General features: G+C 44.8%; 2 protein-coding genes across 3 annotated transcripts; one reads left to right on the forward strand and one right to left on the reverse strand.

Annotated features, from left to right (window-relative positions):
- The first annotated feature begins 36 nt into the window (after positions 1-36).
- Positions 37-13,191, forward strand: TRMT6 (tRNA methyltransferase 6). Of its 2 annotated transcripts, XM_039568450.1 has the most exons (11): positions 37-156; positions 1,605-1,732; positions 2,137-2,246; positions 4,393-4,484; positions 4,573-4,656; positions 5,826-5,950; positions 7,204-7,568; positions 7,799-7,884; positions 11,084-11,186; positions 11,267-11,353; positions 12,208-13,191. In XM_039568450.1, exons 1-11 carry the CDS (start codon positions 62-64, stop codon positions 12,379-12,381), a joined length of 1,449 nt encoding a protein of 482 aa, XP_039424384.1. In that variant the 5' UTR covers positions 37-61; the 3' UTR covers positions 12,382-13,191. The 2 variants fall into 2 exon arrangements, with proteins under 2 accessions (XP_039424384.1, XP_010409329.3); XM_010411027.4 differs by lacking the exons at positions 37-156; positions 2,137-2,246 and having other exon boundaries at positions 1,645-1,732.
- Positions 13,192-14,091: 900 nt separating this feature from the next.
- On the reverse strand, positions 14,092-23,031 carry CHGB (chromogranin B). The gene is made up of 5 exons (XM_039568449.1): positions 22,922-23,031; positions 19,224-19,267; positions 18,050-18,143; positions 15,552-17,239; positions 14,092-14,469 (listed from the first exon to the last, which is right to left on the reverse strand). Exons 1-5 carry the CDS (start codon positions 22,968-22,970, stop codon positions 14,386-14,388), a joined length of 1,959 nt encoding a protein of 652 aa, XP_039424383.1. The 5' UTR covers positions 22,971-23,031; the 3' UTR covers positions 14,092-14,385.
- Between the last annotated feature and the right edge of the window lie 4,776 nt (positions 23,032-27,807).

Consider the following 27,807-nt stretch of genomic DNA (forward strand, 5'->3'; position numbering starts at 1 on the left):
GCCCGTGCGGGTTCGGCGCCTGCGCGGGGGCGCGGCGCGAGCGGCGGCGGCGGCGGCGGCCATGGAGGGCGGCCCGAGCGCGCGCATCCGTGAGGGCGACTGCGCCGTGCTCAAGCGGGACGAGGTCTTCAAGGCGGTGTCGGTGCTGCGCCGCAGGTGAGGGCCGCGCTGGCGGCTCCCGGTGCCGCTCGGCGCCTCGGCCGAGGTTTGTGCCTTCCGGCCCCGCCACCCTCGGTGCGGCCCCGCCGGAGGGAAGGGGGTCCCGGTGCCGGTCCCTGTCCCGCCGGGGTGGCCCGCGGCTGTCCCGCCGTGCCGGGCAGGAACAGCGGCCTCGCGAGGCTCGTGTGACAGTCGACGGGAAATGTTTCAATGTTGCCTCGGTTTCTATGGCAAAACTCCCCTCAAACCCGGAAGATCTGCTGGCTGCGTGTCTCGTAAGAATGTGAAAGGGATTGGAGAGTTTTGCGCTGTCGGTGTCAAAGCGCTGCCGAGTGAAGAGGGGCCTGAGCAGCGTGGTCGTCGTCGTGCTCAGCTCGCCGTGGCACGCGATTTCTGCGCAGTGTTAACAGCGATCGCTGATTGCCCTCAGCGTGCTCGGCGGTGTTAGTGTGCAGGAAGATGCTGGCACTCAGCTCTGGGTAGCTGCTGCTTTGGAGGGGCTGCCATGAAAGGGCTCCTCTTTCTTTCTCCCGGGCCAACTGGCATAGCAGGAAAGCGCCTGCAGCCCAGCAGGAAATGCTAAAATCACAGCCTGGGCTCTTCCTCTGGCAGCAGACAGTTTTGTAGACCAGTGTGTAGAAGTCGGTGTTGGGTAGTGTGGGCAGACATCTGATTCAGTAGGATGGAGATTGAAAGGTACTATGCTGGAATGAGACTTGTTTGAAAATGGTGTAGCTCTGAATTAGTGATGAGTATAATTTGCATAGTTAGGGCTCATATTGGCAATATTTGATTTGAATGTGAGTGTGGCATAGATCCTGCTACCTGTTTCATTTACCAGGATTGGTATTTCCATGGATAGCAAGGCAGACTTTGTTGGTCAGCCTGAAAGTTAAAGGCTTTGTGGATCCTGTTTTTTGTGAAGAAAGAAAAGATGCAAACCTGCCTTGGTGCAATCGAAATGAAAGGGATAGTAATATTTTTTTTTTTTTTTAATTAACACTTGTAGGATTACAGGACACACTCTGATGTCTGTTTTCTTCATAGTCTTTTGGAAAACGTTATTTCAGAGGAGCTTTGCAAAGCACAGGTCCATGCTCATCTTTTTGCACTACTCTGAATGACCCAGATTAGATTTAATACACTTACTTGCTCTGTCAAAAATTATACTGCCAAGTGCCATAGCCTTGTTTTATCTGTCAGCTGAAAATTCATTTGAACTGAAAAAAAAAGTTCTTCCTATATGGTGTATTTAAGTTCTTTGTTCTTTTCCTGACCAGTTTAATGTGGGTTTTGTGGTTAATTTCACTATGCCTGTCCTGCTTTTCTTCAGGGATATAGATGAAAATGTCATATATAAAGCTATAGTTTAAACTCAATTATGACGGGTTTCAGGCATACTAAAAATAATGCTTTAAGTATCATTCACTTTTCTGTTATTTCAGAAAAATAACTTTTGAGAAGCAGTGGTTCTACCTGGATAATGCCATTGGCCATATTTATGGAACTACGTTTGAAGTAACCAGTGGTGGAAACCTCCAGCCAAAGCAAGAGGTGGAAGAGACTACCACAGGTATCCCAGAGGATCGATAGTTGGAAAAACTATTTCAAATTAATTTGTTTCTTCGATGATACCGAAGAAATTGGGAAAGCTTTCTATTAATCATTTGATAATTTCATGTTACTTATATTCCCTCTGTCATGAAAGTGCATGGTTTTGTCTCGATCGGTGGTTTCACGAGTCCTGTAACAAATAAGCTTTTTGATGTGGGAGAAAATTTGAACCTTAGTCTGGGTGATTTTGTTTACATTAAGGTTTACTTCACATACTACATTTCATTGCTTAGGCTGTACTTTGCAAGGCCATGAAAAATGTGTGTTTAACCACGAGAAATCTGCTTTCTGTGACACTAAAATCATGTGTTTCTCCCACTTATTTAGAGGTAGATTTTACAAATCTATATCCTTTTCCTTTAGAAACAAAGGAAGCAGGGACAGATAATCGTAACATAGTTGACGATGGGAAGTCTCAAAAACTGACTCATGATGACATAAAGGCTTTGAAGGACAAGGGTATTAAAGGACAGGTAAAAATAAGGTTTTGGTGTCATTTCTGTGCTACCTTGATGGTTATATTTTAGTTTCTGAAAAAAGGATATTCTTTCTATCTGTGCATAGATTTCAGTGCTTTTTCTTTGTTCTTCTGGTCAAGTCATGTTTTTTGGTTTTACAGAAATGCTCAGGCTGTTTTCAGAGAAAACTTTATGTAAACTTTATGGCAACTTTGTCAGTGGAGAGTAAAGTATAAATTTTCATGGCGTCAGAAGTCATAACAGATAAAAAGTACAGCTCACATAATCACCATTTAGTTTTGCTTGTGTATAAGGTTCAAAATACTATTTCTGTATTACAGAGGCATTAAAATCATGCAATAATTAGACTGTCAAAGGTGCAGAAAAGGATTATGGATAAAAAAAGGAAGTCTTAACAAATAGCATTGTGTAACAAATGCACCACCAGTGTGCCTGTAGGCAGTACCTGCCAGACAGGGGTGATGCTGGTGCTTTTTCTGTACCTGGAAAGCTGAGAGTATTCCCAAGAGATCACTTCTGGTCTCTTAGAAAAGGCATTGGTATTTAACCCTGCACCTTGTCAAAAGTAAGGGATCTTAAATGCTACTGAAGCATTGCAGCAGTTCTGTTCTGCACATGCTGTCAGGCAAAGTTCTTGCTCGTCTTTACCCTTTGTAATAAAACCAGGAAATTGCTCATGCTTACATCAAGTTCATCTCCTGTTTGCATCTTGCTCTTTGGAGCAGTTTTTCTGCTTTTGCCTGCTGGGTCCAAGGAGTTTGGAATGGTCCTTCTGTTTCCATGGTTGTGCTGCTGGTTATGTTATCTCTTGGAGAAGAATGTGTTAATCAGGCTAATAACTTTGGTGGTTTTTGTTTTCACTATCCATGGCAGAAGATGACTTTCCTGTAAGTCCTCAGCATGCCTGTGCCATGCATTTCCTGTGCTTTTATTAACTCTGCTTTCTGAACTGTAACTGAATATTATTTTAAGCTACATTAGCAGCAATAGATATTATTCCTCCCGAAATGTCTGTTAAAATCTGAATTCCTGTTTGTGAATGGCATGTCTTGGTGATGCAGGATACTTCCCAGTTTCCTCACTGTAAATTTCACTGAAACAAAGAAAACCCTACAAAACAACATAACCCAGACACTGCATTTGATTTATTTCCTAGAATAAAGCAAAAAAGAAAGAGATGCTGTTTCACACCACTAATAACACATGTTAAGTATTTGAAGGAATAATGCCCTGAAAAGCAGCAATAGGAAATGAGGAGTATTTGCACCACTCTATTTTTTGAGCAGGTTTTTAAAGCCCAGTGGGAGCTGCAGTGTCCAAATGGAAAATACTCCTTTTGTCACTCCTCCCCTCCGTGTTTAATAGAACCCCAAATTCTAGCTGTTAAACTACTTGGAACACAGAACCCAAAATAGCAGCATTTGTTCTTGTGTTGCTGGCATGGAAACAAACCCCGAGCAAGGAAAGTTTTGTTGGGTTGGTTTGGTTTTGTTGGAGGTCCTCATGATCCCTCCAGCTGGAATCTGAAAGCATGAGAAAGAGTTGGGTTGGCAAAGGGCGGAGATTAGAACAAGGAGAGCAAGAAACAAAAACTGGAATTCTGGGAAACCCTGGGAGCTAGAGAAGGAAAAAGTCAGGTGGAGTATTGTAGGAAATAATAAATGCTAAGGAGTTGGAGAGTGTGCAAGGAGTTGATACAGGAGTAAAGCACAATTTGTGAGACTGAAAAAATTATTGGAGTGAGGGAGATGTCTGGTGATTAACCAGACCAGCGAGGAGGAACTACATGAAACAGGGAAAAAAGATGCTCTCAGAGATGCTGAAATCAGAGAGGTTTCCCCCTCCCAAAGAGGGAGTTGGAGTAAACTAAATATTACTGAACATTCCAGGATAAGCATTTTCAGTTTCATCATTTTTATGCAAAACTGTATGATTAAATTCCTACACACAGTCAGTGTAGTGCCTCACTTGTCCTGTTGGTTAACAGAAATTGACTTTGCCATTAGTGTCAGGAGAAGTTAATGGTGTACATGCCTCTACTGGAAGAAAATATTTTCAGTGTTTGTTTAAAAAAATACTATATATGAAATGCATGAGAAATAAATGCTGGCTGTAACAAAAACGAATTGTCTCTTCCAAGGAAATAGTTCAGCAGTTAATAGAGAACAGCACAACATTCAGAGACAAAACAGAATTTGCTCAAGATAAATACATAAAGAAGAAGAAAAAAAAGTAAGTGAATTTTAAAATGTGAAAAATACTTGCTAATTCCCAAAATTGTTGAGATTGAAATAAGACCATTACTGTGGTTTTTTTACAGATATGAGGCAGTTATTACAATTGTGAAACCATCCACTCGCATCCTTTCAACCATGTATTATGCAAGGGAACCTGGAAAAATTAAGTGAGTTTTCATTTTGTTTCTTTTTTCAAATGGTAACAGAAAGATAGTTTAATACTTTTTAAACACCTGCACTATACCAAAGTATACAATATTTACCTTTCTTCTCTTTTTCCTGTGAACACAGGGATTGCACGTTAATGAAAGATGTGATACAGAAAATGAATCGATATTGCAGCAAACAGGAAAACTCTTTTGCATGCAGCACCAGCTTTTACCATTTCTCTGTCACCACCACCTTGCTCATTACCTATGCAGGCAGAGGTTCTTTGCATTTTCAAAGGTATCTCTTTCCTGCTTTGCTCGGTGGCATAACATCTCTGTTTTCTGGCTCAGTAACAAAATAACCTGCCACTTACCAGAAGCAAGAATTGTTGACTTTAATGTGTCAGGGATTCAAAATCGTCAATCCCAAGTCTCCAGAGTTTAAAAACGTGTGGGTCACGTGGGGGTCAGAGTCAGAGGGGGCCATGACTACAAAGATGTGGCCCGGTTGGATTTTTGCTCCCCTAACTGAAGAGATACATTGTTACAGATGTTAAAGGTGGACCGATACATTTTTTTAACGTAGGAGTTGTAGATATAAGATGCTGAGATTTAAAATCTTCAAATAGATGTTATTTAAGGCTTCTCAACCCTTTTTCCTTCTCCTTCCCCATCTCTGTCACCTGGCTTTATTTTACTATTAAGATCAGTTGTAATTTGTGTAGCTATCACTGAGTCTCTTCAGTGCATGTGTTGGGTTTTGGTCCTGGGTTGCAGGTGGTGCAGGCTCCAGCAAAACAGGTGAAAATCACAAGGGATTCATTACTGGATCAGGAAATGCATCCATACCATTTCTTCTTTACCAAGCTGACATGTCAGAGAGAAAAACAAGCAAAAGTTTAGAATAATACTTTCTCTGACTGGCACAGCACAAGATGTCCACTTTGCTGTGTGCATCCTACTGCATATCCTACTTTTGCTTTTCCTGGCTAATTTCTTGTTGGCGCCAGTTCTAGTTCTTCATTACCAGGTGTTTAATTATTAAAGTTTCTGCATGGGCAAACTTCAGGTGAAGATTCCTGACGCTCTTCCCGAAAATCTCTGGTAATCCAACTTTTTTTGGCAGGCTCCCGAGCTAGTAGGCAGTATCTCTAAGCAAGCTTTGATAATTCCCTCTCATCTTCCAGCCACTTGAGATACGACACCCTAGCTCAGATGCTGACTTTGGGAAACATCCATGCTGGCAACAAGATGATTGTCATGGAAACGTGTTCGGGCCTGGTGCTTGGGGCTGTGATGGAGAGAATGGGGGGTGAGTCACACCTTAATCATGCACACACCAAGGGAAATACACACCTGTGTGACACTGCTAAAAGGCAGGGCTTCAAAATGCTTCCTCAGCTTTGGAAATCTGGTTTTACCACCTCCAGGATTCAAAGGAAGACTTGTTTTTCCACTTGGGAAAGTTGCATTTTGCATCTGTTGGATTTCTTTTTCAGAATTTAAAAAAACCCATATAAAACTAATTGAGAATTAAATTTGATATAGTTGTTTATATCATTAATTGTGATTAAATTGGTAGCCTTGTATGTAGATCTGTTTTAGTTCCTCTCTTAGCATAATGACATTGAGTTCAGAAAAAGCTCTAAGGAGCTTGTATGTAGATTTTTCCCAGGCACCTGGAAGTCCAGGTAAGTGAATGGCAAAAAACAGGAATAGTGCCAGTGGAATTCAGACAGCACTGGAATGTTGCCATTCATCTTGTTCCCTGTGCCGGATTTAATGTGTGCTCTGCAAAATGTGTAGTTTGAAAGTATATGACATTTCCTTGAGCATATTCTAGGAGAAGTTTGACTCCTGGTTTGTTTTTCAAACTCAGTTAAGCAGTTTCATTATTCTAAGACACCAGGCAGAGGTGACAATTACATTCCAGAAGCCTGGAAAGGTAGGAAGTGTGATGTGATGTGCACACAGATGTGCTGTCTGTCGTCTGGGAAGCACACAGGCAGTGCTACTACAGATTGGTTTTGTTTCAGCAACTTTTGGCCACAGGGCTACTTTTTGAAGTAAATAAGATGTAATTTCAGTGTAACTATTGAAAAGTTATTTTTAGTGTGTTTAATGTCTCACAGCTCTTCCTTTAGAGCCTGGATGTTGAAGACATTCTTTGCCTAATAAAGCTCTTTAAATTAACCTTCAGGTTTTATCCAAGCAAATCCATAAATAAGTAATGGAAACTGTAGAAATTTTGTCTTCTAATTATTAATTAAATTAGCTTTTCTAGCATTTTGTCACTGCTTATATGTTCTGAGCTAATCCTAAATATGTGCTTAGTACACAAATTTTCCATGAGTTACCTTGTCCTTTTGAGTTTCAGTAACTGTTGTCCTTTCAATAAAGGTTTTCCAACTTGAGGCATATTTCCACAGCTTGTTAAATTTGATGGTTGGATTAATAGCAGGCAGTTTACTTCCCTGCTCTTAAATGGACCCTTCATTTAAGCACTTTAGAAAGGACTTTAATATTCTGCCTTTCCAATGTGTTTTGATTCTTTCCCTCCCACAGGCTATGGCTCCATCATTCAGATGTACCCAGGAGGAGGACCTGTTAGAGCTGCCACCAGTTGTTTTGGGTTTCCCAAACCTTTCTTTGATAATCTCCATGAATTTCCTCTCAGCAAAGTGCAGAGTCTCCTGTCTGGGACATTCACTACGGAGACTCTGCATGCAGACCCTGAGGAGAATGCACTGGGGGAAGAGGAAAGCAATGGATTGACTGAGGAGAAGCAGACTTCCCTCCAGGAAACAGAGGAGGAACCTGCTCCTGAAGCAGCTATGGAGATCAATCCAACAGAAGAGCAAGACGCCATGGACGTTAATGCTGAAGATGGAGAATTTAAAGAGAACAAAGAAAAAGAAAATAAAGAAAATGTAAGAATATTTATTGTGGCTGTTTAAGTTCCACAATGTCTGTGGACATAAAATTCTGCTGTCTGAGTCAGCCCTGCTGAAATGCAGCTTAGTCAGGTGTTAAAGTGGAACTCTGCAAGTTGTCTTTTGTCTTACATGAAGATGCAGAAAATGAAAATGCAGTCCAGGCAATAATGATTCGATAAATAATTACCAGTTAAAGTGCCAACTGTTTGTTTTGTTGTTCAAAGGTTCGGGAAAAGCAAATAAAACAGTGGGAGAGAAGGAAAAAGCTGCAGGAAGCTGCTGCTTTGCTGAGAGAGAAGAATGCTGATGGGTGAGTCTGGTTAGAGTTGTCATAGTTTGGGAATGGTATTCCCCAGTTTTGTGCTCCCACTGAAAGACCCCAGACCATGGGGGCCATGGGTGCCCCAGAGAACTGGGGACACAAGAGGAAAAGATCAGGGGTTGAGATAAGAACAATTCACTGGAAACAGCAGAGAGATAAGAAACAAAAAGGAACACCAATAGGGCACAAGACAGCAAGCAGAACAAGTGTGTCTTGGCCTTGGTTAGTCCTTACCTGGTTGAGATTTTTTTCTTTTATGTAAATGGCTTGAAATGATTTAAAAGTCAACTAAATATAAGCAAATATTAAAAATAAAAAAATCTATCCAAAGAAAAACAGAATCCAGGTAGAATCTAATACAAAATGACTGCCAAAAAAATCAAAGGATTCTAATTGGCAAAGTAGAACCTGAGGTTTTAAGTTCATTAAAGTGGAACTAAATTTGTTGTTCTGGGGTTTTGTATTGGCTGGTTTGTTTTTAGAAATTATTTTCTTTTTTACACAGGAAAAAACCACATAACTTTATTTTACCTGCTTTAGCCAGGATCAGTTATTCCTGAGGAACAATTTAGCACAAAGATTTAAGGTCATAAATTTAAAACAAATACAATCAATGTATTCCTAGAAATTGAGCCCCACAACAGTGTAAGAGCATTTAGTGGGTGTGACTTTTTCACTGTGTTCTTAGCAAATGCTGAAGTGATTCAAGTTAACCAAGTAACATTAATTTAGTTAATTTAGTAACATTCATATTTGGTTTTTCCTCCCAAGAATATTGGTTCGCTGAGAATAAAGCTGTTGTGCTCAGATAAGTTTTACTGCACATTTACTGGTTATTTTAAAATGCTTGTATATCATTTCGGGGGTTTATTATTATGAAATGTTTTAACTAATGCTCATTCAGATACCTCATCTAGCATATTTAAGTGTCAGAATTTATAAACATGCAGAACCAGGTCATTCTGTGTTCTGTGAAGCAGTAAAACGTTCAAGGAGGTTTGTAAAAGGCTCTGCACATCTGTGGCAGTGCCTGTGGCTGGGACCACTGGGCTGCCTGAATAGTGGCAGTGTTTGGGTCTGGTTTCACTGCTGTTTCCTGCACCATCACTGTAATTAATGTCTCTGCATGATCTGGCAAAAGGAAATTAATATTTGTTGTTTCCTTTCGTGTAAAATAGTACATTCAGTTGTTGATTGAGTTCAAGGAAGCCTGTTTTATATTTGTCTCTCTGTTTATTTGTTTTCAATCACTTTTATCCTCCTTTTGTCCTCTGTAATGCATGAAAGCTGTAACAATGACATTCCTGAAGGGATGAATGATTCCTTGCTTTAGGAAGGCTCCAGCATGATGAGGATAAAGAGAATTTCTGGTGCCTGAGAGCACTGTCCCAGATGGCTCAGCCCTGATCCCCTTTCTTCAGTCATCTGCCTTTTATAGCCACTGCTCCTTGAGATCAGGAACCACAGGGTAACATTTAAACCTTGGCAGGGAATAAAGAAATGCTTCAAATTATCGACTCTGTACCTGAGTAGATGCAGGCAGGGAAAGTAAGGGTTTGGTTTTGTTTTACAGGAGAGAAACAGGGAAAGGATAGGGAAAAAGCTGGTTAACATTGGAGGTGGGAGAAAGACTGGGACTTACTGGCAGAGTAAAGAAAAGCTGTTCATTAGGTGAAGGTGGGTACCAACTTCAGGAGAATTGTTGAGGTCCTGATTTTAACAGTATTTATTACTGAGTGTAGAGGATACCATTTCAGTAGAATTTCTATCTTTTGTGCTGTTGTGTGGTAAAACATTGTATTGGATCTGTTTGTTCAATTCCTTTTATGAGGGTTGAGGTCTGATATTAGGCCACTGAGGGGAAAAAGGAAGATACTCATTGGGTATTTGGTATTCTTTTAAGACAACTTTAAAGACAGGCTATTCCATTTTCCAGACACTGTGGAAGCAGAAATTGGTTCACAGACACTCCATGTGTTCAGAATTAGACCACCTCCCTCCCTCTGCCCTTCCCTGCCCTTCCTGCTCCCCCCTCAGCCACTGCATCAGTTTTGTGCCTGGCCAGGCTCCCTGCTGGCAGCAATCTGTGCCGCCATATGAAAGAGCAGCGTTTGATTTTTCCCAGTCTCTCAGCCCTCACTTCCCTTCCTGTAGCCTGGCAGAGCCCCTGGCAGTGCCAGTGCAGCATTCCAAGCCTTCCAAGGCACTGGATGAGTCTTTCCTTTATGGCCTGCTTGGTTCATTGTGGAGCACCATTCTTTTGAGGTTTGCACTTGAAGCAAATGGCCTGCAAGGCCATGGCTGGCAAACAGCCAAAGTGGGAGCAACTGAAAAAGAATTATCTCACCTCCTTATCTCCGTTGTATTTACAAAATTGAACATCAATTTTTACCTCCCTTTTGTCAGGAAGTTTAACTCTGCTCCAGTGCTGCACATTCCCCTGGAGAACAAATGTTAATTGATGGGGCATCTCAGTAGTCTCTGTACACTGGAGAAGGAGTTTAATTAGCCCGTTCTTTCTGCACAAGCACAGCTTATTAACTAATTACCAACCATTTCTTGCAATCTAGTTCAGCAGTGATTGTTTTGGATTAAAACTGGAGATAGCTGTAGAGAATCTCAACCATCTGTAGATCCAAGTCATCCTGTGATGTTAAAATGAGGATGGAGAATAGAATATGAAGCCTTTAGGTTGTCAAGGACGTAAGTTTCTTTTTAAAAGATTTCTAGTCATGCCTACTAAGGATTTGTTTTCTCTTGAAATATCCTTTTATAGAAAACTATTTAATGAAGACTACTCAGTCTAAAGAGTCACGGCTCAGGTTACGGCTCTAAGCAACATTTGGCAGTCACAAAACTTAAATTGCATTTGGAAAATGGTCTTGGGGCAGAGCAAGCAACATAAAATTTCCTAGTTCGTAAGACTTATTGTGGAGCCCAACACAGCTGAAGTGAGTGCTCTTGCAATGCATTTAATGTTCTGCACTTTGGGGAGCAATGCTTCAGCCTCTTAATTACGCCCGTAGGAAGTCATGATTTGTTTTTATATTTGGGGAGTTGGCAGAGCAATGAAGACATGCTGATGAGACACTTCTGTAATTGATTGCTGTGCTAAGGAGGAGGAAATGTCACTTGATGAGTAAGTTTCGGAAGCAGAAAACTAATGCACATGAAACTTCTTTTGCAGCTTAATTGTAGCCAGCAAGTTTCATCCCACACCCTTGTTACTTTCTTTGTTGGAATTTGTTGCTCCCTCGAGGCCTTTTGTTGTCTACTGCCAGTACAAAGAGGTAAATGAAGATGTTACTTCAGCTGTTCAGTTCAAGTGCGATCCATTCTGCTTTGTAACCTCCTCTTTGGTTTTTCTAAGCCATTATTAGACTGTTACACCAAGCTGAGAGAAAGAGGTGGAGTCATCAACCTGAAGCTGTCTGAAACTTGGCTACGGAACTACCAGGTAAGGATGGCAGTAAGGGGCTGCCAAAACCATGGGAATGCTGGGGAGCAAAACATTCCCTGAAAATATGGGGGTTTGGACTGGCTGAAACAGTGTATAAGCTCAGGCATTTGCTCTACCCCAGAGTAGTGGGCATTCTGAAGAGCTTTAATGCTTCATTGTAGCAATTTCAAATGGAAAGACTTTACTTTCTTACATTTCATTAAACATTTGCTGAAATATTTGTAGCAAAATGACAGGGTGTTGGTAATTCCTAGATGTGCACACAAGGTGGGCCTGGCCAGGGGTCCTGGGTCCAGCTGCAGTGAGAACAGCACTGCAGTGTCCTGGACACAGGTAAAACCTCTGAGACTGCAAATGGCAGGGCAAGGAGGAAGCACAGCTGAAGGGAAAGTCCTTACAAAAGGTGTAAGGTGGCTGAAAGGGATGGCTCAGTGCTGTGTCTGACCCTAAGGGTGGCTGCAGAAAGGTGCTAGGGACAGAACTGGAAATCACAGAATTCCTCCAGGCTGGTTTGTGCAGCAGCTGTGGTTTCTTGCAGAGTACCTCACTTCTGAGCACACAGTGGCACTTCTGTGTGCTCAAACCTTGGCTTTATAATCTTGCTGGCAATGCCATGAAGAAGTAACCAGTGAGGCAGCAGCCTGTAGTATTATGGGTTTCTACAGCTGGATTCTTCAAAGATAAATACACTTCCCAAATGCCTGTTTGTTGTTGTGGCTGGGGAAAAAATGTACAGCCTATCCTGTAAACTGAAATTACACACATGATGTGCACACACACAGAGTGGATTTCTACAGGTGCTGGTTCTGGGGTGTGTTTTGTTGTTGTTGTTGTTGTTTATTTTTTTAAAGGTTTTACCAGATCGCAGCCACCCAAAGCTGACCATGAGTGGAGGTGGAGGGTACCTCCTGTCTGGCATCACTGTTGTCTTGGATAAGGGCAAATCTGATTCCAGTAACTCAGAAGCACTGAAGATGGAGGAGCCATCATCTAAAAGATGCAAACTTCAAGACCTTCCTTGTTAACATTTGAAGAACTGACTTGTGGTTTAGATCTCAGGAGTTTTAGTGAAATAACAAGTCCTTTCTGTGCTGTTGACAGCACAGGGCTGTGCCTGTCGTGCATCTGTCAGAGAAAGCAGCAGAACTGCAGGGGAGGGAGGACTGGCCTGCTCCTTAGCAGTTCACATCATCTGAATGTCAAGGAAAACCCTTGGGAGCAAACATCCCACTGAACTCATAGGAACTTCAAGAAGGAGAGAAGATCAAGAGAAGACAAAGCCTCAGTGCAGGCATTCTGTTTGTTTGTTGCCAAATCTGAAGATGAGGTAGTTTTTTTAAAAGATTGAGTCAGGATCAACACATCCAACTTAGCTTTCCATTATCCCAGAAAGGCATCAGAGGATTCTCCTCAGGATCTGCTCCTACTTGGGACACAGAACTCGGCTCTGTTCAGTAATTTAAGAAAAGAGAATGAACAGCAAAAATCATACACTTTTTTTTTCCAAAGGAACAATAAAAAGAGAAAACTAATAATAAACATGACCTCATGCTTACAGCATGACTCCGTGTTTTCCTGAAATATATACAGAAGAGAAAGTGCATGTTCTTAAATTAAAATACTAAATATTTAAACAGAATGTCACTATTAGTATTGTCTGTCATTTTCCTGAGAGCTGCTGTATGTTTTTAAGACATTACTATTTGGGAAACTGCTGTATGTATATATATTTATTCTACTGTTGAATCTTTCAGATGTCTGGCTTTTTTAATTAATTTTTTTTAACTTTGCATTTGCCATTTCAATTAAACTACAGGGTATTTTCCCTAAAGAGATTTATCTTCTTTTTCTTACTTTTCCCTCTTTTTGGAAATAAAAAGGTCCAGCATAGGCTGTAGGAGGACAATACACTGCTGGCTGCACCCCATTACACCCCCAGTGGGAGCTCAGAGGGCCAGGAGGGCTTAGCTTCCATTCTGGAACTCCCTCATCCATGTCTGGACTGACTGGATGGAACCTGGAGCTTTGGGATCAAGTGCTGAGACTTGATAAAGCTGTAGAATTCTGTATTTTGAGAAGAGTAATGCTCAAACCAGGGGCTGTATTTCATGTAAAGAAGCAGCTGAAGCTTTCTGTTGGGAGAACAGGTACACTGCATCTTCAGGTTTTATCTGCCTCTGCTTTCTGTAAACCTCCCAGTGTTGTTTTTCTACTTTTTGGGAAGCTTCTCTTCTCTTTTATTCTCCTCCTTATGTGAAAAACCCATAAAAGGAGAGGATGTAGATTTCACCATCTCTGCGTTCCAGACAGCTGCTTACCCTAGATACTGTGACAATAAAAACAATAACATGGGAAAAGCATTTGCATAATAGATCAGCTTGAGAAATAAACAATGTTGGAACACCGGGGGAGTTAATTTGTTTCAAAGCCAATCTGGCTGCATTTCACCAGCAGTGACACTCATGGTCTCAACACTGAATCCCAGTTTTCCAATGTGCCATAATCCTTGTAAAGTGCAGTGAAAACCAGTAAGGAAATGAGAAATTAATCATTACTGAGATTTCAAATGCCTTCTTCCCTCTCACGCTCATGCAAACTGGTGAACAAAATGCACAGATGGGCTCCTTGTAACTTCTAAGGGATATTGGTGGAGTGCCACTGTTCTGTGCACAATCGACCCACCTGCTCCAGCTCACTCTGAGATAACCCCATCAGCCACATGAACAAGGAGAAGGTTTGGTCCAAGATCAATGGTTTTTATTATTGCAAACTCAGACAAATATATTCCTGAAGAACACTAACACAATTATCTCCAAAAGCATATTAAAAATACCTGCCCACATGAAAGGTTATATTACTAAAATTCATGCCATTCAGGTCTTGGGAGCATAACAGCAAATTAAAGACACTTTCAGCTGTGTAAATCACTACACGAGAGTGGACAGGGAATAGAATTTTCTGGGTTTAGGACAAACAACAATCCAGTGGCAGTGAATTTACCACAAAACACAGGTATTGCGAGGACACCTTCAGCCTCTCCTGAGGCTGTTAATCTTCTCTGCTATTTTCTGCAGCTCCAGATCCATGGTGGCCAAGTTTTCCAGCTCCTTTTCCTGTGAAAACATAGAGAGCGTTTTACACATCATTAACACTGGCAAATGTTTTGTTCCATGGAAAGGAGAGGAAGGGCCATTTCTAAGGCAGATTCTGTCCCGCCACTTCCCGGTCCCTGAGCAGAGGGGTGTTAACAGCAGTGCAGCTCATTCTTCGGGAGATTGGTGCAATTCCCTGCTTTGGACTGAACTGAGGCTGGAGAAAGCATGTAATTCTGAGAGCTGGCCCTAATGACAGCCTAATTACACCCTTACCCAGTGGCGGCCTCCTGCCGTGTCACAGCTGCAGGTGCTGTCCCTGAGAGGTCCCCCAGCAAGCACAGTGTGCAGCAAGGGCACAGCTCCACAGCCACAGGGAGCAGGAGAAGCTTTATGCAGCCAATTCTTTACTATGACGACTTGTTAACACCAATTAACATCTGTATTAATCAGTGTCCAGCCTCCACTGCTGCCAGCACAGCTCTGTGCTGATGCACAGATACAGTGCCACACTCGAGGAAGATCTGGCTGATGGGATCTAACTGATGGGTGTTTTCCAGGATATCAGAGCAGAACAAGAAGTCCAACAAAAAAAAGAGGATTCACTAGGTGTGAATTACACACATGAATTGGGCTGACAGGTGCACGGCAGGTTCTGCTCTGCAATTCCAGCTGGGAAGTCCATGGACAGCTGATTTCACTCTAAACACCCAACTCACTTTACACCTTTGTATTTTAAACAACCCGACAGACCAAGTGGTGCTCGTCAGCTCCCCCTCTGCTCCTGCTGCAATGGCACCTTAGTTTTGTCCGTCTGTAGAGCCTCGAGGGAGAGGCAGGGCCCAAAGAGGAATAAAATCTTTCCCTTCCTGTCTTGCAGCAGACAGGAGCTGTCTTTATCCCACAAACTGTGCCCTTGGGTAGTTCACCAAACTTAAAAGTTGCGCTGCTCGAAGAAAGCAGATTTTTAAATCACTGAAGATCTACTCTCAAAATGTGACTTAATCTTGTTTGTGTTTCTCCATGCAGTTTCCCAGCTACCTTGGGAACAGATTTGGAAGTGTGCTTCCCCCAGCTTTTCAGAGAAACTGCTGTACACATACCTCCTCTTCCATCAGGGGCCTCTGGCTTAGACTCCTGTCATTCCCAGCTATGTGACGTTTCTTGAGGTCTTCTCCAGAGCTGTACAGCTCTGGGAATTCAGCAGACTTCTTCCTGTAGTTCAGAAGTTGTGCAAGTTGATCCATCTTGTTGTACTGCCTTTCCACATCGTATCTGTTCGTTTTGCCAGGATTCCTCTTCTCGGTGCGCCTGTGGTTCAGAGCACTCTGGATTTGCTTTTCTGACCACCACTCATAGTCATTGTACTCAGGGAAAAGGCTCTTCTCACTCAGGGCGGGCCTGCCTTCCTCCCTGCCCTCCAGAAGCTGCTCCCCTGCACTGTCCCTTTTGTCCAAGTGCCGGCTTTTCCACCACAGCAGTGGGTAGAAAGGCCTGTAGGATGCTGCAGTTCTCTTCTCCTTCTCTGCAGGGAGATGGCCTCTGTACTCCTCCCTCTCTGCGTATCTTTCCTCCTCTTCATTTTCCAGCTGGTCACTGCTGTGATGCTTCTTCTCCACCTCCTCCTCCTCCTCCAGGCTGTCTTCAGTGCTGTAGTGCCTCCTGGCCTGCCCCTTGCGCTCTCGAGCGTAAGCCTTCTGTGACCCTTCCTCTTCCTTGTTCCGTAAGTGGGATCTCCCTCCGGCACGACGCTGCTTCTCCTTGCTGAGGTACCTGTCCAGCTCCTCCTCATTGCCATCGGCAAGGTGCGTCCTCCCCTCAGAACGGTGTGATCCGTCCTGGAGTCTCCTCTCCTCGCGCCACTTCTCACTGCTTTCCTCGCTGTGGTGATGCCTCTTGTTTTCCTCTTCCCTGCTCTCCTGGCTCTGCTGCCAGCTGTCCCTGTGCTCCTCACTGCCCTGCTCTGCAGGCCTCTCCTCCTGCAGCTCCTCCGGCCCGCGCCGCCCAGGATAGCCACCCTTCTCCTCAGACTCTTCCTGATGTTTCTGACGGTGCTTCCACTGCTCCCAGAGATTGGCCTCCCCTGGGTGTGATCCCCCAGCTGGCTCGCCCCTCTCACCCTCATGGCCCCTCTTCTCTTCATAGGAGTCACTCGCTCTGTGCTTCCCATGATAACCTTGGGATTTGTAGGGTTCCTTTTCCTCCTCTCTTTCTTCACTCTCCTCAGATTCTTCACGCTCCTGCTGGTGGGAGAAACCACGTTCCTGAGACTCATGGAGGTATTTCTCACTCCTTTCTTCCTCTCCCTCTTCACCTTCCCGAATTTGTTTGTAAGGGCTCTGCATTCCCTCCTCCAGGTGCCAGCGGCCCCTGGGGCTCCGATCATTCCCACCACGGAACTCCTCCATGCTCACGCTGTCCGAGTGCGACTTCTTCTTGAGAACAGCAGTCTCTACATCTTCACAACACTTGCCCTCTTTGCTTTCCTCTTCCCTGTGGTAATTCCTCTCCTCCTCTCTCCCAGTTTCCTGATAGTGCTTTTTCATTTCTGTGTGAAGTGTCTCATCCTGAGCAGGCATTTGGTGTCCAGCTTCCTCTTCCTTGCTTTTACCTTCCTCATGAGCAAGTTTCTCCTCATCACCTCCTTCCATGTACTTTTTAGATTCCTCTTCTGCCTGCCTTTGTTCTTTCTCCATGCTCCCAGTAGGATGTTTTTCAGTCTCTGCTGGGTCTTTGGGATGCCTCACTTCAGGTTGGTTGTTTTCGCTTCTCTCTCTGTCATTTTTATCACCTACAGTAACAAAAGCAGCATCATGGAGTGATCCAACCCTCCACCGAGGTGTTATTTCAAAGAGATAACTGGCTTCCCACACTACCAAGGAAATTTGGACAGAATTGATTTCTTAATTCTGTTTTTAAAATCAGTAATTTGCTACTGTTTTGTATGCTTGCCTGGAAAAGGATTAACTAACTAATTAACTCCACTTAATTAGGCATTTTACAAGTTCCCCTGGAGTTTCCAGAATAATTTTCTTTCTTTGGCTTTTTTGTGATCACATTTTTAGTATTGAATTAAGCTAGCTCTCATTCCCATTAAAAATCAATGGGATCTGGAGTTGTGTTCAGTTCTTTGAATGTCAGGCCCTACCCATCACAGATGCTTGTTCACAATAAAAACAGAACCATCTATTCCAAGCTACTCAAGGGGTTTTTAACAAATTTTAGAAGTTCTAAATTGACTGACAAAAAAAAATTAAAGAAATCTCATGCTTTGCAAAGTTATGCTTCATCTTCTCAGGCTACCTAAAGAGTTTGTCAAGTCCTCTCAGACCCTCCAGGTGGTTCAAGGAGAGAGCCACAAGTGTCAGCCAAGAATCCCTGACAATTCCCAGGTCAGGCTGTTTGTTCTTTGAGCTGAACAGAAGAAAACCAGAAGGAAACCAGAAGGAAACCAGACTGAACAGAAGGAAACCAGAGTTCTGGCACTGAAATTTGGAGGCACCAGTTTCACACAGGCTGAAGTAACAGTTCACCAGCTCCAACACCAGAGAGAAACCATGCACCAAATTCCTTCCCTAAGTTCAGATAATGTTGTACTTACTTTTCTTCAGGATTTCTTTGCATTCAGGATTAATGGGGGGTGCATTTGGCTTAGACAGAGCATTAGACAGAACCTCCACTATGCACCGGGTTACCTGGAAAAGACAAAAGAGGAGAAAAAACCCTCATGGCAAAAATGGAAACTTTACTTCTGACCCAGCTGGTAGAAAAGCCTGTTTGAGATTAGAGTTCAGGCTACTATTGATGAGTTTTGAGTAATCCTGTGCATTTGGGCTTTGCTCCTCACTCCCATACCAGCAGGAAGAGAACAGACATAAGGTCTTTTTATCTCCCCTTCTGTTTGCAGAGGCTCCTTTTGTACTTTTTAAAATATTAAATACCCTACTCAGTACAAAGGAGAGTCAAACAACAAGTGATAACCCACCCTATAAAATAAACAAACACAACACACATTTAAAGGATGAGGATTATCCTGTAGGATCTGTCCAAATGAGGAAGGACTGCCAATAAACTAAAACACCTCTGTATCCTCTGTAAGGGATACACCCCACGCCTTTTCACGTGTGTGTGCTCCAAGTCCTGCCTCGTTTTTAGCACTGAAGTTTGAACTGGATTGTCTGGAAGCAGAGAAAATGGATTGATTTAGGGAAGTCACACAATGTGCTCTAATTCTAAGCACCACCAAAGTAGCTCCTCTGTATAAAATGATTTGCAAGTGCTGAAGTTGTTGGTGTGAACAAGTGCTCTGCTTGCTGGGGGTACAAGAGCCCCAGGTTCTCTGTGGGGATAACTGGGAGGAGACAATGGAACATTTATGGAGCCATTTGTCTTTTAACTATTTCTGGTTATTACCAGGTGTTTAATAATCTAAATGATCACAGGACCAACCAGTGCAGGGGGTGTCAGGTTAAAGGGTCTGGGAGCAGCTGATGGCCTTTATTGAATCACACAGGGTAAGATCTCTTTCCAAAGCAGGAGAGGAAGGACTACATTAGAAAGTCTGTTACACAGTTGGTAACTGAAGGTATTTCATCTTTCTCCAAAGCTGTCACCTCACTGTTTACAGTACAATAACATGTACTGTGTAATATTTCATAACCCTTTTCAAGCAGCTGTACAATGCAGAGTTTCACAAGTTTAAAGAGTTTAAAGACAAAACATGGAGATCACATCACTGATACTTTCTTAGGTTGGTTTGACAAGCAGCTACTCACCATTTCTTCAGTACGGTCTTTTTCCACTGGAACTGCACTGGCACCTGGAAGAAAAACCAATTCTTAGAGACTCTTTAATACAGGCATCCCTGACAGGAGTCCTCAGACAAATAGGTCTGATGAGACAGCTTGAGTTTTGGGTTGGCCAGTCGACTAAACCAGGCACATTCCACATCAAATCTTTCTTTATCTGGATGGAAAAGCCATGTAAAATTGAGGCATAGCAACCCTTGTGGCACTAAAATAATACACACCAAGAGTAATCCCACCCACAAAAAATGCAACACCAAAGCAAGCCACGCTTAAATTCCAAAATGGAATCTTACTTCTAATCAGGTCCTTACATAGTTGCACCTGTTTGATGGTAAAAAAAAAAACAACCCAACAAGCAAAGCCTGTTTGCACCCCGAGGATCTTTCGGCTTCTTGAAGAAGCTCTATGTGCACCCCCTGCCAACAGCAGACCATTCTTCATGACTTTAAAGCAGCTACGGTCCCAATCCTACTGGAGAAATCCTGTCTCACGTGAAGGCAGCTGCTAGAAGGATGGAGAGAGTCAGAAGGGACAGGAAAATTTCCATTCACTGAATGGTCCATCCATAATCATTCCAAGAAATAAGCAAAACCCCCTCAAGTCTCAGTGGAAAACTACTCTGGAAGGGAGCAGTACAACCCATCCCTCTCTCTCTGTCCTGAGGACACATGGGATAACTCACACCTCCTTACACCAGTTCTATTGTACCTGGGCCATGGAATTTGCTTTTGGAAAGAAGCTACTGCCAATAAAACCTCCGTGCTGCCTTATTTTGCCATCACTGCTGCAGTATCTCCAGCTGGTTAATGAGCTTGGCTGCTGTGTGTTATTAATAAACTGTGTCAGTTCCCATCCACCTGGAGCTTTCCAGGAGGGAGGTTAAGCACCTCTGCCAGCCACACAAGAGTGTGTGGAAGCAGGGCCTGTTGTATCCTGGCTTTGCAGGCCTCCCACACGGTGCAGGATCACAGCACACAAACACGCAGCTTGGAGTGCAGCTCTGAAGCCCTTACAGGGGTCAGGAGAGCCCTAAATACAACCATGACCTCTCTCTGGCTGGGTCAGTGAGAGACCTCCTGAAACAGGTGAACACACAGCACATCATGGAGATAAAGGAGGCCAGTTTTACCTTTCAACATCAGGAGAATGAGCACTGCCCCAAGGAAGACAGGAGCACTTAGCCTTGCACTATTTAAAGCAACACAACCTTTATTCTCTGTGCTGGCAGAGGAAGCAGACATCCCCTGGAGCACTGACTCAGAGTATAATAGCTGAACATCATACAATAATAACTCCTGATATTTCTGTGGACTCCCCCAAACACATACAGAGGAATGTGCTTCTCCAGCCCCCATCCCTTCCCTGCATATACAAGTGCCATCAGAGAAGGGAACCCACGCAAGGATAGCACAGAAGGGATTCCCCTAAAATAGCACTGCATCCCTCCCCCAGCATTCCCCCAGTGCCAGGTGGTGTGTGAGGGGAGATGGTGCTGCACAGAGCCAACCTTCTCCCCCATCTCTGGCATTCAGCGCTGACTGAGGCAGGCTCTGAGTTCCTTTACTAACCCAGTATGCAAATAATTATCACACTGCTGCAGCCCACCCTGCTGCATGCATGGAGGAGAAGGATGCACATAATGGGGGCAGGAGACAAAGCCCCTTCCACTAAAAAAGGTGTTACCCATAAAAAGACATTCTCTCAGTCCCACAGGTGTTGGGGATGCTGCTCCCAGTCACCACTCACATGTAAACACAGGTAGGAGCCCCTTCACTGCCTCTTCTTGGCGAGGCTCCTCTCTTCCTCCAGCCCCTGAGAAAACCTGACGGGCACCAGGGAAAACGTCTGATTTTGTCCTTTTAGTGACGCAGCCACAGCACCTCTCCTGTGAGTGACACCAGACAGAGCAGACAAACTCCTGGACTTTTTTTGCTACTTCAGACCACCCCCTGAGTGCTGTCAGTGGCACGGGAAGACAAAGTCAGGTTGTACCCACTGCCTTTGCTGTGTCACTCAAAAGCTCACAAGACCTTGGTTAACAGTGAAAGCCAACGTGCACAAAGAGGGAGCATCACAACAATGTCAGGAGAGCCAAATGGCATTGGACATATGTCATATTAACCTGTCTGCAGAAACAGAATGAGCCTCCAATCCACACCAGAGCCTGAAATAACACACTGAGGCAGCTGCTCTGCCAGGGCTGAGCCAGGAAGGCAGTGGGGAGCCAGCAATGCCCCACTTTACCCAGGTGCTGGCAGTGCCAGCCCACGCCAGCTGGCAAGAGCTCCCTTGGGGCCACCTGCCACCTGAAGGTGCTGGCCAACACGGCTGCCTCCCTCTCCACATGTGCTCAGGAGGGGTGAAGCCATCACCCTGACAGGGACAGCAGGGTCAGGCAGCAGGGTACCAAGCCATGGGCTTGCAGGAACACAGCAGACGGGACCACTGCGGGGTTCCAGAGCAGAGCAAAGTCAGAGCACGTGCCAGTATGGAAACCTTGCACCTGAGCACACAGCAAGAAACAAACCACAGCCCCACAAAGTAAAGCTAAGCCCTGGGTCTGCCTTACCCTCCTGAATCAAGTCTGCCCAGGCAGTTACAATCAGACTATTACAATTTTGACTAAGTGCTGCGAGTTGATGAATATAATGAAAAATGATGATAAATTCAGGAAAATTTCACACGGTTTTTGCTTTTATCTCCAAGATTAGAACAGATCTTCGGGTGGGTCCCTGATGAAATCCCCACATGGCTTTGTTTCATCAGTGCAGATGACTCAGTGCAGTGTCATTCCTCATCAAAATGTCATAGAGTCCTCCTAGGCAGGATCACTGAAATTTTGGCATATTGATTTGCAGAAGGACTAGAAATCTCTTGAAGTTAATGTTTGACCAATTCAACATTTGAAAGCACGACAGCCACAAAGGATGTAAAGTACCTGATCTGTTTGATGGCATAAACAGGAGAAAATACTTGGTAATAAATCCCTATAGAATCTATGGTATAAGTGTGGTGAGCTTCTCTGTGTTGGGGTCTCTCCCCCCCATATTCCACCCTCCCTCTTTGATTTCAATATAGGCACTTGAAGGCAGTCGACTTCCTCACAGTGTCTGTACAAGTCCCAGAAGTGTGGAGACTTCTAACAGACCTAAAGCCAAAATACTCAACCCAGAATGACACCGACTCTTTCAAGCAATGATGTAAGTATGCATAAAACACTATAGAGCCAAACCATCACCTCTTTCTATTGTGCTTAAGGTTCATTTCACTGTGGGGTCTGAGTATTTAATGCCGCGTGCAAAAAAAAAGAAAAAAAAGAAAAAAAAGAAAATCCTGTTAATTAAAGCTGCAGAGCCGCTACTTTGCCATCACCTCCCAGCATCCAGCACCGGCTGGCAAAAACCCAGCGGCACCCTCGTAACGAAACGGCACCGAGAAGTCTTTGTGCAAAGATGCCGTACTGGGATAAAAATACAGGCGGAGCGGCCGGGGAGCCCTCGCCCAGCGCCATCCCCGCGCCCCTGCCCCACCGCCCCGTCCCGAGGGGCGACCCCGGGCTGCGGGTCCCCGGAGCGAGCCCCTCCATCCCTCCACCGCTCCCCGCTGGGGCCGTTCCCGGGCCGTTCCCCGCCTTTCCCGGCGGGATGTGCCCGCGCCCCGCTCACCTGCCAGGGCGGCGGCCGCCAGGAGGGCGAGCAGCGCCCGCGGCCCCATGCTCGGCTCTGCCTGGCTCGGCTCGGCTGCGCTCGCTCGGCGGCTCCGGCGCGGTTTAAAAGGGGAGTGGGGGCGGAGGAGACGGGCGGGGGGCCCCGCCGGGAGCTGCGTCACTGCGAGCCCCCGGGGGCGGTGCCGCCGCCGCCCCCGCGCCCCCGTCCTCGTCCTCCACCCGCGGCCCGGGACCCGCTCGGCCCCGGCCGCCCCCTCCCCTCCAGAGCAGGGCAACTTTCTCACAGGCTGGGCAAGCCGAGCTCATCTTCCCTTCCTTGGCAACTACCGCAGCCGTCCCTCCCGCCCCCCGCCTAATACTTCCAAGACCCCTGTACATCCCCCCGCCTCGCCGTGCCTCGGAGAAGGGGGAAAACGGGGCTTCCCTGCCTTTTTCTCCAGCTCAGAGGATGCGGTATCATCCTAAGGTCTTTCCCACCGTCAGAGGATGCCGAGCCTCTACCTACAGGGAGGAGGTGCGGTAACCCATCCCTCTTAAACAGCTTCCACAAGAAACCACCGCCGCCGCGCTTCCACATCCCTTTCCGATCAAAGCCTCTTCAGGTGCTGCTGCAGCCTTTTCTTCCTGCAAGGTTTTTGTCCCTTCCCCTCCCCTCCTTGCTCCGTCCTCTCACAGCCTCCCCCCACAACAAACCCAGACCAAGAGAACGACTGGGAAGTGATCCCGGTACTTATGTCACCTGGTGAGGGAATGACACGCAGTATTCCCCAAGAGTTCTACCAGGGAAATCACTGCTCTCAGCAACCATCTCCACAGGCAAACCTCTTATTTACTGTGATGATGCTCTGGGGAGCCAGAGGAAGCCTACAGAGATCAAGTTTTACATCGTTTCCTTTAACAGCCCCCGCTGTCCCAATTAGTCCTTAGTGGAATAAAAAGCTTAAATGACAAGTTAAAACGAGGTCTCCATAGAGGAAGTATGAATGCTCCACCCAGCTCCTTTCAGAGCCAGGCAAAGACCTGAACTCCTTTTGGTTTTCATTAACCCTCAGAGGATCATCTCCAATTTTATGCGCGTTTTCAGTTTTCTTTTTTGTTTGTCCTCAGAGCCAAGCACATGGCCCTCTAATTGCCAGTGCTCCTGGAGGACAATGGATCTATACATCAAGTTGGCAGCTCCCTCTGTTACCATTCTATTGTCCATTAACAATGCCAGGCTGCTACAACCATACAGCCTTTAAACACAGAAAACAGGACACAAGCACAGCGCTCCAGTCGAACTCACGAGCAGCTTCGTCGGTGCATAAAGGAAGCAGGAATTCCAGCTCCGTTTGAAGCCTGTTTCAGGAGACAGCCTGGAAGAGGCAAAGCCAGACACTTTGCTCACCTTGCATTCAGTTTACAATTTCTGCAAAATAACAGAACCCAGTCACCCGGGCACCACGGAAGGTAAATCATGTGCAACATCTCCCGATCCCCCCTCCTGCATGCTGCTCCTGTACTGCCTATGCCAGCCCCATCTCCACAGGCAGATGCTTCTTTGCCGATCTCCAGCCTTGGCTTTGGGAAGTCAAGAACCCAATTCTAAACTGAAAGATTTCCCTGTCTCCAAGGTCCCCCTGTCTGTGTGAGGACTCAGCCTGGCCTCAACTTCCTCAGCTGCTCATGAGAAAGACTTTTTAGTGAAACATTTGCCTTTTATGTGTTCTCTGCTTCTGCAGGCATGTATGTTTTGCCATCAGTTACATCAGGGTCTACTTGGGAGCACCTTTACAACTTCAGATTTGATCAGATTCCAGGTTACAAGGATTTGCAAGTGTTGCAGGAGATCCGTGACAGGAGTAGGGACGGAACTGGCTGGAACATATCCAATTCTGTCTTCAGGGTAGGATCCCAAAACAGGATCGCACAGACTTTTCTGCCAGCACTGGAAAACCAGAGCATCCAAGCATCTTGCCCACAGTTGATTAAGTTAGCCTCTGTTCTCAAAGCAATGTCACTTCACATGGACTTTCACAGCCAGGTATCAGCTGGAATGAGTTTCTCTGCAGATCAGGAGAGAGCTGTGAGTGCACTAAATCAGGATTACTGCAGGCAAAGGCACATTTCACTTGATCAGCTGTGAGTGGCACACCCCAACCTCCTTTCTCAGATGTGTCAGTACTCTGATTGCAGTGACATACCCGCCTCACAATGTTGTGACAATCTATTGCTCTATGAATAAACAGTATTTATCCTGTGGGATTCTCTCAAATACAAACGCTTTAAAAAAATCACACATTTGGCTCATGCTAGAAGCTGGAACTTCAAAGGATGACAAGCAAATTTCTGTGCCTGAGCTTCTTCTAAATTGAGAGGAGACTGCATGAGGAATATGAGGATTGCTCTGCTAATTAGATGTGCTAGTGGGGATTATCTTCATTCGTGGACGCCAATTAGCTTTCATGGCATTAAAATAGTGCAGCCCATTTCATGAACAAACTCATCTCTTTCATTCAGAAGCTGCTAAGAGGATGGGTCTGGAGCAAGACAATTGCACCTAAGGGCCACCATCTATCCAGTTTCACTGACTTTCAGAAACCTTGTCACACACAGTGCTCACTGCAGCCTAAGGGATAATGGAGCTGTACAGCTGATACATTTTTGGGTCATTCTTCCACAAAAGTGAAACATGACTGCCACCACCTGTGGCCTTAGCACTGAGCTGCAGCTGAGAGACAGAGGAGCTGTGAAGAGACCCTGTGTGGTACAGATGGGTGATTTCTGTAGCATGGGCAAATATCTTTTTTTCTTTTCTGTATTTATAAAGCACCTCACACTGTGGGGTTTTGTTCATGCCACGCGCTCTTAGGCAGTGCAGAAACAGCTGCTAGAAACTGACTTCTAGTCTTTAGTGTCAAAGACTTTCTTCATAAAAAAATCTGAAGAATTTATGGGGTATTTTTGTTTGTGAACCTTAAAAGTTCAGTCCAACTCTTCTTGAATTGTCTTTCTCAGTCTTCTTTAAAAAAAAAGCATGTTTTGTTCACTTGTAACCCTCTTCTCTTCCATGCAGGACCCTTCTAGCTCCTGTTTTTCAGTGATGTATCCGTTCCACAGAAATGAGGACAAATATTATATGGCCAAACTGAAGAGAGGTTTAAAATATGCCTACAAGGCATAACTGTTAAGTGATATGAAAAATACACGCACAGACTCTGTTGTGGTCTTTGGAAAAAGCCCTGTGCTACCTGATATAAATCCTCAGGGCTTCTGGATACACTCACAGGCTACAGAACGGAAGAGAAGAAACCACCAAACCCAAAACAAAGCCAAAGCCGAAACAAAGGCAAGAGAGGGAAGACCAAGTATAAATACAACCACTTCTCCAACATCCCAGGTTTTCCATAGAATTTTCCCATATGCTGCTGACACATACCTCTCTTCCTCCCAGCCATCCTTCTCTCAGTTTGTTAGCTCAGATGGAAGAAAACTAGATTATGCTGCAATACAAAAATAAGTTTAAAATACATAATAAATAAATAAATAAATAGCATACTTAGGGGCCTGGGGCACAAAGGACAATTTTTCCATACTGCATTCAGCATGAAGTGCCACTTCCTAGGTCCTTCCCTAGTAGTGACTTGCTGGCATTGTTTGCTCCAAGCAGTAAATGTAACTTAGCTCCTGCAATTCCACTGGTAAATGTCTCCATGGGAAAGATGACACTGCTGGGACACAACAGGCAGATTTCCCCCTGTAAGACAAAGCTGGAATTTGCCTAATAATGCAGGCACCACTGGGACTTTCAGTCATAAGGCTTCATTTTTTCTGTGCTGCCACTTCTCACCTGATTGTCTGTCAGAAAATGATCTTCTAGACTCCAGGTCAAAACTGACCTCTCCAGATGAATTGGTCATCAAGCTAAAATGCAGCTTTTGGATCTTGAGCAGGGGCACAAGAAGCCCTGACATGATTACTCATGGCTTTACAAATCTGGCTATGACTAAACCTTCTCCCAATCTCAGCTGTCACCAAGTTGCCTTGCTGACAACATGTTCCGGTTTGGCCAAATTTAGAAATATATATCCTCTGAGAGAAGGCACAACCACCCCTCCCCCCACCAGGTTCGGGAAAAAATAAATTTTCCTCGAAGGAAAGTGAAGAAGATAAAACTATTTATTTAACAAACACACGGGAAAGGAAAATAATGTTAAATGGTAAAATCTTTCGCTGTAGAGGAAAAACGTGGGAAAGTGTCCGAGTCCTCCCTTTGGTCTCCTCGGAGCTGGGGCTTGGGCCGGGGCCAGGCTCTCTGTGCCCGGTGGAAAGTCCTCCTGATGTGCTCTGATGTTACAGAAATCAAGCAGTCCAGTAGAAAAGGGAGAAAATCCGAAATTCCAGAGAACGAGAAGTTCAACTCTCAGCCTCTCTCCGGAGAACAAGAAACTGGAAAAACTGGCCAAAAGCTGACTGGAAAAGCCGCAAGCCGGGTGCTTCCTCGCTCCCCCCTGCCCCAGCTGGAAAAAAAAAGCTGCTATCTTTATGTGACCTTGAACAAGTTTCAAACTGCTTTGAGAAAGTTTTGCTCAGTTTTTTTCTTCCCCCTCTCAGGCTCAGTTCAGAGGCATAGAAAGGCCAATAATTAATTTCTGGGCATCGGCAGCGATATGGGATACACATCATAAGGTCACCCCAAGACACAACAGAAGCAACCTCCACAGCCCCAGGCACCTCCTCCTCTAGAAGGGGGAAAGTGTGAGCACCCCAACACCCTCCTGACCAGACCAGGAGTCCTGGACAACAAACAGTGCCCAAGAGCTGCCAACACATCTCTCTGGGCTGGCTTTTGGAGGCCCGGCATCACTGCAGGACTGGAGTTCCCAGGCAGCTGATGACCAGAGG

Source organism: Corvus cornix, chromosome 3, assembly GCF_000738735.6.
Source record: "Corvus cornix cornix isolate S_Up_H32 chromosome 3, ASM73873v5, whole genome shotgun sequence".
Lineage (NCBI taxonomy): Eukaryota > Metazoa > Chordata > Aves > Passeriformes > Corvidae > Corvus > Corvus cornix.

Coding starts and splice junctions, on each gene's coding strand:
- TRMT6 (XM_039568450.1), top strand. CDS start 62: ATGGAGGGCGGCCCGAGCGCGCGCATCCGTGAGGGCGACTGCGCCGTG. Junction 157..1,604: donor GTGTCGGTGCTGCGCCGCAG/GTGAGGGCCGCG, acceptor CTGTTATTTCAG/AAAAATAACTTTTGAGAAGC. Junction 7,885..11,083: donor AGAGAGAAGAATGCTGATGG/GTGAGTCTGGTT, acceptor CTTCTTTTGCAG/CTTAATTGTAGCCAGCAAGT.
- CHGB (XM_039568449.1), bottom strand. CDS start 22,970: ATGGGGCCGCGGGCGCTGCTCGCCCTCCTGGCGGCCGCCGCCCTGGCA. Junction 19,268..22,921: donor GGCGGCCGCCGCCCTGGCAG/GTGAGCGGGGCG, acceptor TTTTTCTTCCAG/GTGCCAGTGCAGTTCCAGTG. Junction 14,470..15,551: donor GGCCCCTGATGGAAGAGGAG/GTATGTGTACAG, acceptor ATGTTTTCACAG/GAAAAGGAGCTGGAAAACTT.